This window comes from Labrus bergylta, chromosome 10 (genome assembly GCF_963930695.1).
Source record: "Labrus bergylta chromosome 10, fLabBer1.1, whole genome shotgun sequence".
In the NCBI taxonomy this organism is placed as follows: domain Eukaryota; kingdom Metazoa; phylum Chordata; class Actinopteri; order Labriformes; family Labridae; genus Labrus; species Labrus bergylta.
In genome coordinates this window covers 17353990-17367990 of record NC_089204.1, presented here as the reverse complement: position 1 = coordinate 17367990, position 14001 = coordinate 17353990, and the positions used below count along the sequence as shown (strand labels likewise).

The 14001-nt window shown below is 38.1% G+C and overlaps 1 protein-coding gene across 32 annotated transcripts in view; it reads right to left on the bottom strand.

Annotated features, from left to right (window-relative positions):
- The window catches only part of camk2g2 (calcium/calmodulin-dependent protein kinase (CaM kinase) II gamma 2), a 61519-nt gene that overhangs the window by 11095 nt on the left and 36423 nt on the right, over nt 1-14001 (bottom strand). For 4 of the 32 annotated variants that reach the window (XM_065959522.1, XM_065959523.1, XM_065959538.1 and 1 more), the window contains exons 7-17: nt 12962-13064; nt 12370-12453; nt 12123-12217; nt 11314-11436; nt 10963-11046; nt 10735-10777; nt 9787-9846; nt 6855-6895; nt 6014-6046; nt 2812-2892; nt 281-325 (exon numbers count right to left, since the gene is read on the bottom strand). In XM_065959522.1, coding sequence (XP_065815594.1) covers nt 281-325; nt 2812-2892; nt 6014-6046; nt 6855-6895; nt 9787-9846; nt 10735-10777; nt 10963-11046; nt 11314-11436; nt 12123-12217; nt 12370-12453; nt 12962-13064 — 792 coding nt within the window. The remainder of the gene's footprint in view (nt 1-280; nt 326-2811; nt 2893-6013; nt 6047-6854; nt 6896-9786; nt 9847-10734; nt 10778-10962; nt 11047-11313; nt 11437-12122; nt 12218-12369; nt 12454-12961; nt 13065-14001) is intronic. The other 28 variants (XM_065959526.1, XM_065959540.1, XM_065959541.1 and 25 more) reach the window with 12 other exon arrangements.

The window sequence follows — 14001 nt, the reverse complement described above, 5'->3', positions numbered from 1 at the left end:
TATTCCAGGTGACCTTCACCACAAGCAGAAGCTGTGTTGATCCTGTTTTAGGAGAACAGGATTTAACTCTCCACTGAAATCCCTTCTGGTAATCACGAAGAGAAATAATGAAAGTCGCCGACAGAAGCCAGCTCACATTAGGTGCACAATGAGGCGTAAAGAGTTGTTACAATCCTTTTCGACAGAGATTCATGGAGTTCATTTCGAGAAAATCATCCACGAGTTCCCTGAGAGTGTTAGTAGTGGCTGGTGGCTTGTGGTGGGAGAAGGAGGGGCTTACCTTGGTGCCGCCAGCTGGGTTGTGTACAACAGTTGTCTGGGCTTCCTGGGGGAAGGCAGGAAACACTTTACCATGCAGGGAGGGAATGAGTAGATGGGGTGGGGGCACCAGGGAAGATGCCAGGGAATACCAACATATTCCACGACAACAAATACACAAAACAGACACAGGTGTGCACACCAAAACAAACCAGCAGCACAGAGAGTGCGGAGCATTTATAGTGATTATGTAGATGAATGTACTTAGTGTCAGTTTGTTCAACCATCCACCAACATGTGGCCTTAAAATTTGTCTCCAAATGAATGAAAACAGCAGTGAACACTAAAAGCTGCTAGTATACACATCCAACAACCAGGGCCAAGACTAAGGAGGAGGTTCTTCAAGGGATTGTTTGCAGGGCTTCAGTTTGGCCTTTAAATTGCATGAACAAATTAGGCTTAATGCAGATGTTACGCAACCTTTATATCACTTTGAAGTTGCATTTACTCACTCCCAATGGCTGCGAGATGACGTTGTAGATACTCTTAGCATGATGTTTTAATGTGCTGTTAAAGTTGCTGTCCAGTGATAATAATATCAAATGTTCCACACTGGTAGGGCTCCTGTCTGGATGGATCAAACACGATTTCACCCCAGGATACTGGGGTTAAACTCCTGTTTTTAACCAATACTGAAATTATTTATTTTAGAATTGTACTTGTTGTGGGTGTATGTTAGATACATAAAATAACAAAGTCAATTTGTAAGAATTATACCCCAACAGTGATTTCTTCCTGGAGCCAAAAAGAGGTTATGTTGAGAGTTTCAAACTCATAGAATGTGAAATGCTCCTCAGCAAACTCTGGTTTTCATTAGAAAGCTTTTCCATTTTATAATGGTGCAGCAGGAATCTACAAGTACAAAACAGATGCTAAAGGGTATCTACAGAGTCATACTTTGAGAGTAGGGCCAATGACAAGTGATTGTGTTTTATATGTAAAGGGTGAAAGTGTCACATATTTAACCATTTCAACATATGAATGTGTATCGCTTTTGTTACTCAGGTAGAAGTTGGAGGTCTTGATATATTCAATTTAATCACTAAAGGATCTGAAACAAGACCCAGCTTGAAAGTTTTCATCATTTTCTTTTGAAGATTAACTGTCACTACAATTTTCTAAAAGACCTTAATGACAGTATTGCTGATGTCGGCATGTTTTGGCAAAAAAAGCTTCCAAAGTAGAATACAGTTGTGATACATTAAGGCTCCCTTGTCCTCATCCTAAACTTTGACCCTTTCCCAGAAACATTCAGCACAAAGCGATTCAAGAGCACCAAGTACTGCATTGTTTGGAAAAACAAATCCACAGTAGTATTTTAAGTTAGTCACTCACATGCTCAAGTTCCCATTCAAATTTAAATATTGGACTTCCACGAACTACACCCGTAGAAAATGCAGCCCCTTCAAAGAATGATTAGCTCATGGGGAATTTTGTTTTGATATTATTCTTTTTGACATTTTTAGCCTACAGAGATTGGAGATAACATAAGAAGTTGTGATTTATTTCCAAATGACTGAAATACTGAGTGGCAGACAGAATTTATTTTCAACCCTTCTAGGGAAAAGCAATCCTTGCTTCGATGTTCCCAGTTTTGCTAGTTCATCTAGCTTACTGGCATTTCATGATTTACAGAATTGATAATATGAAGTGTGGGCGTAATGGGAATCTATTTAAGTTTCTCAGAGAGTAACATGAGAAGATTGCTACCTCTCTAATGGTTGTAAGCACTTTGGTGTGTTTTATCCCCATATGGCCCAATCACGTGACATCTATTAACACAAGGGCTGCATCCTCATACCACAGGGGTCTCTCTGTTACTCATCCACTCCAGCTCATGTTTTACCCAGAAGTCCTCATCATAAAGAATCAAATAAAAAGCCATTTCTTAATGGCTTACAATTGATGTAGCAAATGTTAAGACGTTGAGTTTCCAAGCTCAGCCTGAGAGAAACTGCAGAAACCCTGTTCCTTTCCAAAGACGACACATCAACAAATCTCAGGTGACACATTTAAACACACAAAGGAGTTGTCAAGACTTGGCTGAGCAGAACTTGATTGAAGTGTCCGCTGTTATATCGCAAAATGAAAGTCATTTGTCATCCTGTCAGTGTTGTTCGCTGGGTAAAAATATATACGTGTGGCCGCAATACGTCTGGGTAAAACACAAGCCAGGAGAGACGCTCTAGGGCTCGAACCAGCAATTCAATTTCAGAGTTGTCAAATCCACCGCCAACATCACAGTTTGTGTTCAATACAGAAGCAAAAAGGCAGAGGATGAAGAATGAGAGAGAGGGAGAGAGAGAGAGAGAGAGAGAGAGAGAGAGAGAGAGAGAGAGAGAGAGAGAGAGAGAGAGAGAGAGGATGAAGTACTGAGAAGATTTCACTAAACATGGGATATGACAAAAGGATGAGGTGACAGAACTAAACACTAAAAAGATGAAATGATGCCATATAAAGCAAAGTGAGAGAAAACAAATAGAGATGAGGTACCATTGGTGCTGTAGATGACATGCTGCTGTCTTTGGTGCTGCTGCTGCTTACTACACTGTTATTACTGTTGTTCCCCTGTGACTGGGGCAAAGAAACACAACACAGAATGACTCCCACTGCTCCCATAGAGCAACCTATGTGAGTCCAAGTGGAGATCAGGTATATGGGCCATTACACGGCCAATGTGAACGAGTAGAAGTCAGCGAGAGGAGTTCAATACTTAACATATTTATTTTAACATCTATGTCAATAATCTGCTCCTTTCCGCTCTGTGCAGTTGTTAGTTTATACTCTTGATTGCCTTCTATAGACATAGATTAAAAATGATCTCTCTAATCTGCAACATGATCCTTATTAGTGTAGCTACCGAACTTTATAACTGGTTTATGTGACATGAGATATTTTATTTCTCTTATAAAGCTGTCCACTGAGCGGGGTTGAATAACTCTTTAAGTCTCACATCCTGATATATGCCCGTACTTAGTGTCTAAAACTATTGCAGACAATGTAGACCGTAAAAAAGTAGAAATACACAAAAGTTAGTCAGCAAATACATTTTAAAACAACAAACATGATATAAAAGTGGATTTCAGGAATTCACTAGCACTTTTAAAGTAGAGCAATTAAAATCAGTGGGGAAAGAGAGAAATCACAGATTTTGTATCTTGGACAGGCACGATGGTCGACTATCCCTGGCAGCAACATAGCTAAAGCATGTGTAACCGAGTCTGTCGTTCATTTTATAATTGTTTCCAGTTCAGGTCTGTGCATGCAGTGAAAGGCCTTGATGACAAGTTCCTCTGTAATTGAGGACAAGTGTGTGTGTGTGTGTATGAAAGTATGTACTATATTTTTTTGTTCCTCTTTTTTTTTGTGCAAAGCCAACTTTTACAAAACTTGGAAAAATAATTTAGGAAGAATTTGAATAAAAATACATTTTAATGAAAAGTGGATTAATAAAAGTCCATTACAATGTAGATATAACCTCTGGCCCAAAGGGACTCAAGAATATAATATTTCCTGCTCATTGGGAAATACAGGTTTTTTTTTGTTTTTTTCAAGCTTGACCAATAAAAGAATGTTAAGGTTTGCATATATCTGCTGCTGCTTCTCTAAATATCCTCCTGCAGGTCTTTTTACTTTATGGAAGTGTGGTGCTAGCACTCTTGGAGTTCCGGTTAAGTATTATTGCTTGCTCATCCCAACACTCACTTCTGTCAAGTTTTGTAAGTAACTTGAGTAGAGGTTCAGCTGCATGATGACAGATGGAGTGTATGATCTGAACAAGAAAACACAGTTTGAACTGGACTCTGCCTCGGGCTGACCGAAGGGGAAAAAAGCAAGAGACGCTTGGAGAATGCAAATCAGTTCTCTTAAAAGGAAGTTAAGAGGTGTGAACAGATTGATTGCATCCACAAAAGGTTAGGAGCAAAGTGCTGGGAGCTTTTTGGCTGTTTTTCTGCAACTTCAAAATGAGGAAATCTCCAACAGTTGAAAGTATTTTGGTAGTCTCTGAGACAAATCAGAACTATCTTTAGACAGAATTACTAATGTACACCATAGAGAGCACAGAGCAAAATTAGAGGGAAATTATTTCACTTACATTATACAAAGTTTTACTAAATCAGTCTTTGTTGTGTGAATCAGATTTACTGGAAGTATTTCACAAATGACCAATCCATACATGGCAACTATTTACAACAATTTCAGAGCTATCTTTATGATATAGATTTTTTATTTTTTGCGTGCATACACAGGGATCTTTTTCCTAAGAGAAATCTTAGGACGTGTCTGTGTTTCAGAGGTTGAGCCAAACTGCCTTTTTTAACAACACAAGATCTCTCTGAAAAATAGCTTCAGTAGTCTGAGTGTTTTCCCCAACAGCTACAGAAAAAGTTGTTTACAAGAAATGAAATCTTTAAAGAAGCGTGGTATTTATAGCTGGGTATCAAACACAAACTCAGTACAAGCTGAAACGTGTACACAGTTCTTCTCCCCAACACTTTCTTGATGCCAGTAATTAAACTCATCTTTAGGATAATAAAGCACTTGATGCTGCAGGAGTGAGTCTGAAAGTTTAAAAATGATTCATCATCTCTGCAGTCAGTGGGCTTATTAAATAGTTTTTATGTTAGATGACTGAAATAATCTCTTTGGTCTATGACTTATAATACCTAAGTTAATATGCAACTTGTGGATTTCTTATGAAAGGTGGTTTCTAACCAGTAACTTAAAGAGACTTTAGAGGTTGTTGTTAAGAACAGAACAGTTGAGAGCTAAGTGGTGGGTATGCTAAAGTCTGTGTCCTTTTTTCTTTTATAGCCGTACTCTTCTTTACATCTGATTAAAAGTATGAAATAGAATCATGAAAATTGTGTCATTTGTTGTGATTATCTGTTTGAATCTTGTGTTTTGCCACAGAGCTTATTCTGCTGCAATAGTCCAAAGGAAGAAACCAAATCTATGTGATTTTATATTGAGAGAACCAAGGAGATGCTCACTTCTAGATGTGAATGAACCGTGGAAACTCTTCTTTTTTTTAAAATGATAAAAAAAAAAACAAGTTTAAATATTTAAAAATATCATCCAAAATTCTAAATTAAATACAGATATCACCTTTTAAATTCAAAATAGTATTTCTTAATAACTTGATATTCACTGCATGTGTTATAATGTGTGAAATATCTTTGAGTCCTTGACTGCTTGTAGTTCAAAGTAGATTATCTGCAGATGACCAAGACAGCTGTTTTTTTTTTAAACAGGAAAGGGAAAAATAGGAATAATGATGACACAATAAATATGAAATAATTAAAAAAGGGAACGATTGGTTTTGATGTTTATGGTGGTTATACATTTTCTTACTCCTGTAACCAGCGTTCCTGTTCTTACCCCATCACATCAGAAGAAGGTAACTTTTGTCAATGTGAATGTGTTTGTGTCACTCGTCGAGAGCTGAAATGGTTTTGGTGGCGCTTATGGCAGAAGGGGATGCAAAGATGTTGGATGGAGTTGGAGAATCCAACATGTACAGTATTGAACAAGACAGAAACTGTCATGGCCGACGCCTCAAGCATCTCTACCCAGCGGGGGGAAAAAAAAGAAACAGAGAGGAGGGAGGGAAGGAACGGAGGGGGATATACTCAGAAAGATGAAGAGAAGAGACCCATGAAAAAAGTAACAAAAACGACGGAACAGATCTCACCATCAAACAAACACTTGAGCTGGACTTCCTTTTCTGACAGATAGCAACGGAAAGGAGGAGGAAAAATAAGGGTTCATCGGGAAACAAGGAGCTAATCAGAACAGGAGAAGTGAAGCTGTAAGATCGATCCCAGAAAGAGAGAAAAACTAAAAAGCTGCACAGGGTGAAACGAAGATTAGAAAAAGGGATACTAAAAGGGCTTCAGAGGACCATTAAGAAACAGTAGGCAAAAAAAAAAAAACAATAAAAAGGAGTTGGTTTTTTTACAGGATAACTGAACATTTTGAGGGGGAAAATGGTTATGCAATGTATTTCAATAATATTCTGGTCTTGTTTTTGGGGAGATTTATTAATTGATCAAGCTACTGTATGTGTTGTTTTGGCCCTTGTTGATCAGGGTGCTTCACTGCATGCATTGACACGGACTGTCCAAAGAAAACTGTCAAAGAAAAGTGAGCGCCAAGACATAGTTGTAGCTCAAATCAAAGAGAGAGAAAAACCTGGTGGTTAAAAAAAGACAACATTTTAAAGGCTTTTGGTCGTATTATTTCCTTTCCTTTAACTTTGACCTCATACCGCAATTAACTGCTAAACATAAGTAAGCTGCTACTTTGTTTTTTTTCCTTATTTTTCTATAATAATCCATTTCCCTGAGCAAATCAAAAAACATGTGAAAGACAGTAGATATACTAACAGAAGAGCATACTGCTTTTCATACACTTCCACTATCAAAGAAACGAGAGAGAGGATGTGGGGTGAGAGACAGTAGAAGACAGGAGAGTAAGACAGTTGATAAGTTAGACAGTCTAGTTAAAAATCCCTCATTTAAGAGGGAGCTTACCTTCACTCCGTCCGACTTTTTGTTTAGTAAGGTTTTGCATGCTGGAAGAAGGAGAGAAAAGATGGTGAGGACACAGTTTTAGATGCTGCTTTTGCATGCTCATGGTGTTGAAGAAACTTCAGCTTGATTTTCCACAGCCAATATACACCTCGTTTTTTGATAGAGATTACAAAAACGTTTAACTAAGTCTATTTCAGCCAAAAACACATAAAAAAAGTAAATATATATACAAGTAAAAATGTATAGCAAGTCTAATGTTTGACATAATTATGAACTAAAAAAAAGAGCTTTGAGGAGAGTAGCATTCACAGCTTTGAGAGCTTTATTTTACTTTTGATCTACTTTTTCATTTGTAAAATATTTATCAGTTACAGTTTCAACAACAAACATTCAAAGTAGATCAAACAAAACATTAGAATAGATCATTCTACTGAAGCCTCACAGGAGCAAATATGACTGGATGAATAAAAATAGAAACATAAATGAGCTACTAAAACCATAGGATGCTTTCATCAATAACAACCTGTTGTTAGTGTCTTAGTGTAAACTAACTGTACTTTTTTTTTTTTCCAGTGTGATACAGCTAACATTGTCAACTGTGTTTGACTAGCAGAAAATAATGAGACAAAAAAAACAAACACTGTTTACTGTGATAAAACATGTTCAGTGTACAGGAAACTTTGTGTTCCCCTATGTTCACACATCATCTGCATGCATTCATACTTTGACCACATCAAAAATTGGAATTAAAAACAACAGGGCACTGAAGGAAAATGTCCACAAGCATGCACACACAAACAAAGACATATAAAACATATACCGGTAGTTATTATGTATTGAAACACTCAGATTGGTGTTAGTCATGTTCTAGTCATCCTCCCTTACCTTCCATTTATAAAGTAAGAAGGAAGGCAATAAAAGGAAAGGAAACTGCCGTGTTTAATATCTGCATCTCAACTGAAAACGGACTATTACAAGTGAAGACACAAACACCTGTCAGGTTTATCTTAGGTTAAAGATATTTGTTGACAGAGGTGGTGGGTGCATGTAGTAAAGGTGGCATGCAGCATCGACTTCACAGTGTAATTTTAACCGTTCAGAAACCTATCACCATTACCTAAGAACCATATCCTTCACTGTACATTACGCCATCATCATTATGGTCAGAGAGTGAAGAAAAAAATCAGAAACAGGCTTAAAGAGATATCCGTCACAGCAACTTATCATTGTACCGTCCCAATCACTCAATCCAACCGTAACTCCTGTAAGAACGCACTTTAAGGAACCAGCTCGCTCGTCACATGACCGCCATTTACCTTTAAAGGGCTCAGTATGACAAACACCAGCTGTCAAACAGGGGAACGACACATGAAAGATCTTACTAACAGGGATTACTGAGATCAGTGTGTTGGACAGCAGGAAGATGTTGTGCTTGTCTGGTTGTCAGTTAGAAATGGGCAATAAGACAACACTAAGTAGGCTCAATAAGAGTGGGAAAATGTAAGCCTTTCAAAACTATAAAGCCAAACACTCAACAGAATAAGGATTCCCTTTAATGGCAAGTGTTAGATTAAATGCTTGAAGTGGTAAAGGTCATGATAGTAAGGGGGTAATGGCAATATATTGGATGATGAGGCAGAGACATTGCGTTTTGTTTTCTTGACAGAAAAGTTTTTACTCTACAGTTGTGTTTAATTGGTACTTAAATATTTTTAAATATTGTATTTAATTGCTAAAAGTCAAGTCATTGTTGGTTCTCCTTTATTTCACCTCTTTCTTCTTACATCTATAAGTATCTTACCCTCATTCACTGCATAGAGTACATCTATCTTTGAATACCTATGGCTTTAGTGTTTTATATGATTAATTGTCATTTATATCATTGAAAATGTCTTTATACTTGTCCTAGTTGGATCTCTTCTTACGTGTTGTACTGCATGATGAGGAACCCAATGGAAAACATTAATATATCGAGTTGTTTACCCGCAAGACTTTATTTGGTTTTCACTACTTGCCATGGATGCTTTCAGAAAATCTAAGAAAAAGGTCTTGGAGCAAGCTCCCTTAAATTCAGTGTTTTAAAAGGTCTGAGGGGATGTGGTTTGAGATGCTGTTTGACACTCATGCCAGCACTTAGTTTAAAGCATAGTGACACTTTTAGGTTTTCAGTGGCTTTGTTTGTTCACACAAAAACAACAGAACAGGCAGGAGAGAGGAGACAGAAAAAACAAAGATAACACAGTGCACTTTACATTCTGTTTATCTAGCTTCCCATGCAGTTAGGCATACTGTGCTGTACGCTCATACACATGCTCGGCTGGCGTTAGTGCCAGAGCCATGCGGTTGGAAGGTTGAAGCGATCACAGGCAGGCATCGACTGGGCATCTGAGTATTGTGGGTACAGACCAGTTCAAAAGGAGGAAAACTGGGAGTTATATGGAGGTTGAATGTTGATGTGTCCATTTCCATTTGTAGTATAAAAGGTTAAACATCTTCTGCACCAGAAGAAAAAGATATGCGGCCTGTTGTGTTAATGCAGAGATGTGTAAACAGAGCCTTGTTAGGTGGCAGCTGCAGCACTTAGATGGAGGTCAGAGGGTCATGCTGGGTGTCAGTTAAATGGCTGTTGTGTTCAACAGGAAATTAAATAGCCTGTCCTGAAGAGGAGCTCAGTTCATTAGAGCATCAAAACATGCTGCAGTGCTGAAAGGTTAAAAACTGAGCTGTTTGTGGTTTCTATTTAAATGTTTATTTGTGTGTGTGTGTATGTGTGTGTGTGTAGGATGCCCCAGTGCAATGACAACCATTCAAAGGTGTTTCATCACTGTGCAGTAGCAGCAGGCACGAGGTGGAGAGTTTCAAGCAGCAGGATCAATAGCTTGAGTTTGAAGTTGGCAGTGCCCGACTCCAACACCCCCTCGAGCACACGTACCTTCCTGTGCCATTGTGGCCGTGCTGGTGGTAGCGGCAGGGCTGGTATGCTGCCGTCCCACTATTGGACAGAGAGGGATTCAATGTGGAGGCATAGGTGGGTCAAGAGCCTCACTGAAGCAGGATAGCCTCCAATAAACTCCAGCGTTTCAGACAAGAATCACATAGATCTGGAAAGTGTTTAGTTGAAGATGGCATACTGATCCTGTGCCATTTAAGGAATTGACCATGTGATACCTATGGTCATTTTATTAGGATGAAGTGAAGCACTGCAGTAGACGGGATATCCTCTAAGCAACACACAAAAAACCTGCATCCCTATTTTTAAAATCTAATTTCAAAGAACACTTCCTTGCCTATAGTTATGCATAAAAACATTTGGAGTTTTGGCCCGTCTTGATTTTTCAGTCTTGACAGATCCTGAACATTAGAAAGCGGATGGCTGTTAACCACAGGAGCTTGTTTGCTTCCACTAAATCATATAAACACAGGGCAAATAGCATTATCCATTAACTTGCTAGGCCATCATCTTGCCTGCAAATTGGGTGTTCAAATTGAAGTGCACTGCGTTTCAGTGATCGAACTACTTACAAGGTGGAAAATCAGAGCAGCCAAGAAGGCTGACGAGCAAATGTGGACAGGACTACAATTTTGTGGTTAAGAAAATTAGATTCAGGCTGAAGAAAGTATTGATCGCAGACAGGAAGTAAAGCAGAAGACAATCAGTAATGTCTGTTCCTTGACCTGCATGAGAGATCAGACCAGGGAGAGGTGTACCTGTCTTTCTTGTTGGAATGACAGAAGAGAATAACTTTTTCTTTTTACACAAACCCCTTTTCTTTCTATATACCCAGCTGGATTTTTGTGTTGCATCTCTCGTTGTTTAGAGTCAAAGGACCAAATGTTATTGTCATCTATGTTATATGATTTGTATCACTGCAAAGCTCACCTGAAAAGTTCCTGGACACCAGCATCGTTGTGAGGATAGCTCCCTAGAGGGACAAAATAAAGCAACATTACAGGGATTTGTGTGCCGAGTCAGAAATCCATGTTGTAATGATTTCCAGTTTAGGTCTTAGCATGCGATGATGACAAGTTTATCTCTAATCGAGGACAACAGCATGTGTGTGTGTGTGTGTGTGTGTGTGTGTGTGTAGAAGTATGTGTCCACACTCACTTTCAGTTTCCTCCTGGCGTTAAACTTGCGCAGACACTCCACAGTCTCCTGACGGTGCATCATGGAGGCCACAGTGGAGCGTTGCTGTATGCAGAGGAGAGGAAATCACAATATCTATGAATTCACTGCTTTTACTCCTATTTGATCAAATACAATGAAAAGTCCTGATAATACAACTTCATCTTGTTTTTTGTTTTGTTTTTCAGCTAAATCAATCATTTTGACATAATAACATCACTATAATAACATAATTCCTCGTTGGTCGAGACAAACATATACAGATGTTTTTCTTTTTTAATGCTGGGGGGAAAAAAGTGATTTGAAATCCGGAAGAAGACAAGTGTGACTTACGCAGACCCAGGGATGCTTGATGGCCTGGTCGGCAGTGATCCGCTTGGCAGGGTTAATGGTTAACATCTGATTGATCAGATTCTTGGCCTCAGGGGTCACTGTGTCCCACTCCGGAGAAGGAAACTGAAGAAGGAAAATAAAGAGGAAGAAATGTTAAGGATGTAAAAAAAAGAGATTTCTGCCACCCTTTTCCTTAGGGGCGGCTGTGGCTCAGTGGTAGAGTCAGTGGTAGAGTCAGTCGTAGAGTCAAGTTGCACCTATAAAGGGTTGAAAAAAAGAGATTGAAGGTATCTGTATGACTTACCCATGCTTGTCACAGTTACTTCATAACAATGCTCATAATATGCACAGTCATTAGATGTGGTTGTTTCAAATTATGGATATTATTATGGGTGATAGATTCTTATCTCCAAGAGTACTTTGACAAGCTCTGATAAATAAGCCCACTGCTCACTGATAGTTCATCACTAATGTCTTATCTCAAGGTTTTGAGTTTTATATCAGCTTTACAGCCTAACGATATGAAAATGTTGTGTGTTCAGCACCTGTTGGGAGCTGAGGTACAGAGCTTTTCTTGTACGTAATTACCGTTTTAAAAATTCTTAAACAAAACTTTCCCCATTAAGCAAGGCTCCATGGGTTTGGGAGGTTACGTCAGAAGCCTGCAATATCTGCTGTGACACAAAAAAATGCAAACCAAATGCTGAGAGTGTGGGTCATATCACACCTCAGAACATGTTCTTCAACTGAACTTTGTTAAGTTGCCCCTGTCCTGAAGGTGACTACATCATGATGATGTAAGTACTCACATCATAAGCACCAGCCTTGATTTGCTGGTACAATTTATGTTGATCCTCATCCCAGAAGGGAGGGTAGCCCACCAACAAGATGTACAGTATCACACCTGCAATACACACAGAACCCATGTAAGCACATATATAGAAATACTATACATAAAAAGCATTTGTAGTGTAGTTTCAGGGAAATGTTTTTCCTATTCATTAGTAGGTATCATGTAAAAAAAATAAGACAGAAAGTGAAATTTAAAAAACTGACCACATGCCCATATGTCCACTGGTTTGCCGTAAGGGTCCTTTCTCAACACCTCTGGTGATAGATACCCTGGAGTTCCTGCAAAACCTGCAAATAAATCATTGTACCATTATTAAATTTCATCAATTCAGTGAAAACTGTCCTTTTAAAGTAATAATCACATTGATTATTCTTTCAGAACACAAAATAATATGAGCAGTGTAACAAAAGCACAAAAATGTGCACAAAAGATAGTGTTTATTCTATTCTATTCTATTTAGTCCTAATTTTAATATAGAACTAAAATAGTAATTTCAAAACTCCACATGGTTGTTCAAAATGCAACAATTTTACAAGACTTACTGTAACACACAGTTCACATCACTTAGACAGCTTTAGTGAAAGTTTGTCACATAAACTTCATTCAGGACTATTCAAACATTCTCATACACTCTCTTCAACAGTATTAACATTTTGTCATTATGTACTGAAAGACAAACTGTTGCTGTTCTCATATCAATTTAATACTTTACTTTCTCAATTAGTGCTGTTGGTTTTCTTGCAGAAGGAAACACTGTGGGATGACTAAAGAGAAGTAGAAGTAGAAATGTCTTACCAAACCATGCCTGTTGGTCTCCCTGCACCTCAATGGCTAGACCAAAGTCAGCAAGCTTCACTGCTGCTCCCTTCATCTTACTGGCCAGGAGAAGATTCTCTGGCTGCAACACACAGAGGAAAAGAGCTTTTTAGAAAGACATTTCTTACTCAGGTTGAAACTTGGGACTATTGCCAATATTAAGTTTTCTGTCTTTTTTATAGTTAAAAAAAAAAAAAAAATATGAAATTGTGTCTATCTTAAATTCAAAGTCTACAAAACAACACAAGCAAAAGAAAAGCAAATCATACAATTGAAGAAATTTCACGTCATGTTTTAATCATCACTTTAATAAACAATAAGTTACAATCAATCATTTAAAAGAAACAGTTTGTTCAATGTGTGCTCGTGCATACTTATAAAGAAATACTATCTATTTAAATATATTTAAGGGTAAAATAAATAATCTTGTACCCTGCTTCAAGACATGTTCAACACGTCTGCATGACTGGATGAGTTGCAGGACCTGATCACATCTACTGTAATGAGGCATGATTTCGTCAAACAGGCTTCAAAGGCCTCCCCCAAAGGAAAGACCTTCTAAGTGAGCTGTCATATTTTGATACTGTCTCTCTTATGACAAACCTATGGCAGAAAGCCGAGACTTTTCAAAAACTTAAAATGACATCTTATACGTGATCCCATGCATGAAGGCTCGAAAAGCTGTGTGAGAATTGTGAAATCCTTGTTAGAAGACTTTCTGTGGGGCAGACAAGGAGCTTTCTGCAATGTTAGTTTTCAGTTGTTTTTGACATTTAGTTTGTTATTTTTTTTTATTTGAATGGTTGTCTGTCTGTCTGGATTTCACTGCCTATCCACATACAGATTACATACAAAGAAAGGTATGCTGCTAAATGAAATAGTACAGTTAATGCTGGTTAATGCAAACATAATAAATTGTCTATGATCGTAAGTCTCTGTCCAGTGTCAGAAAAAAAAGCTTATGAAGCTCAATGATCATATAACTCATGTTCTTGGGGTATTAAGCTGCCTTTAAAAAT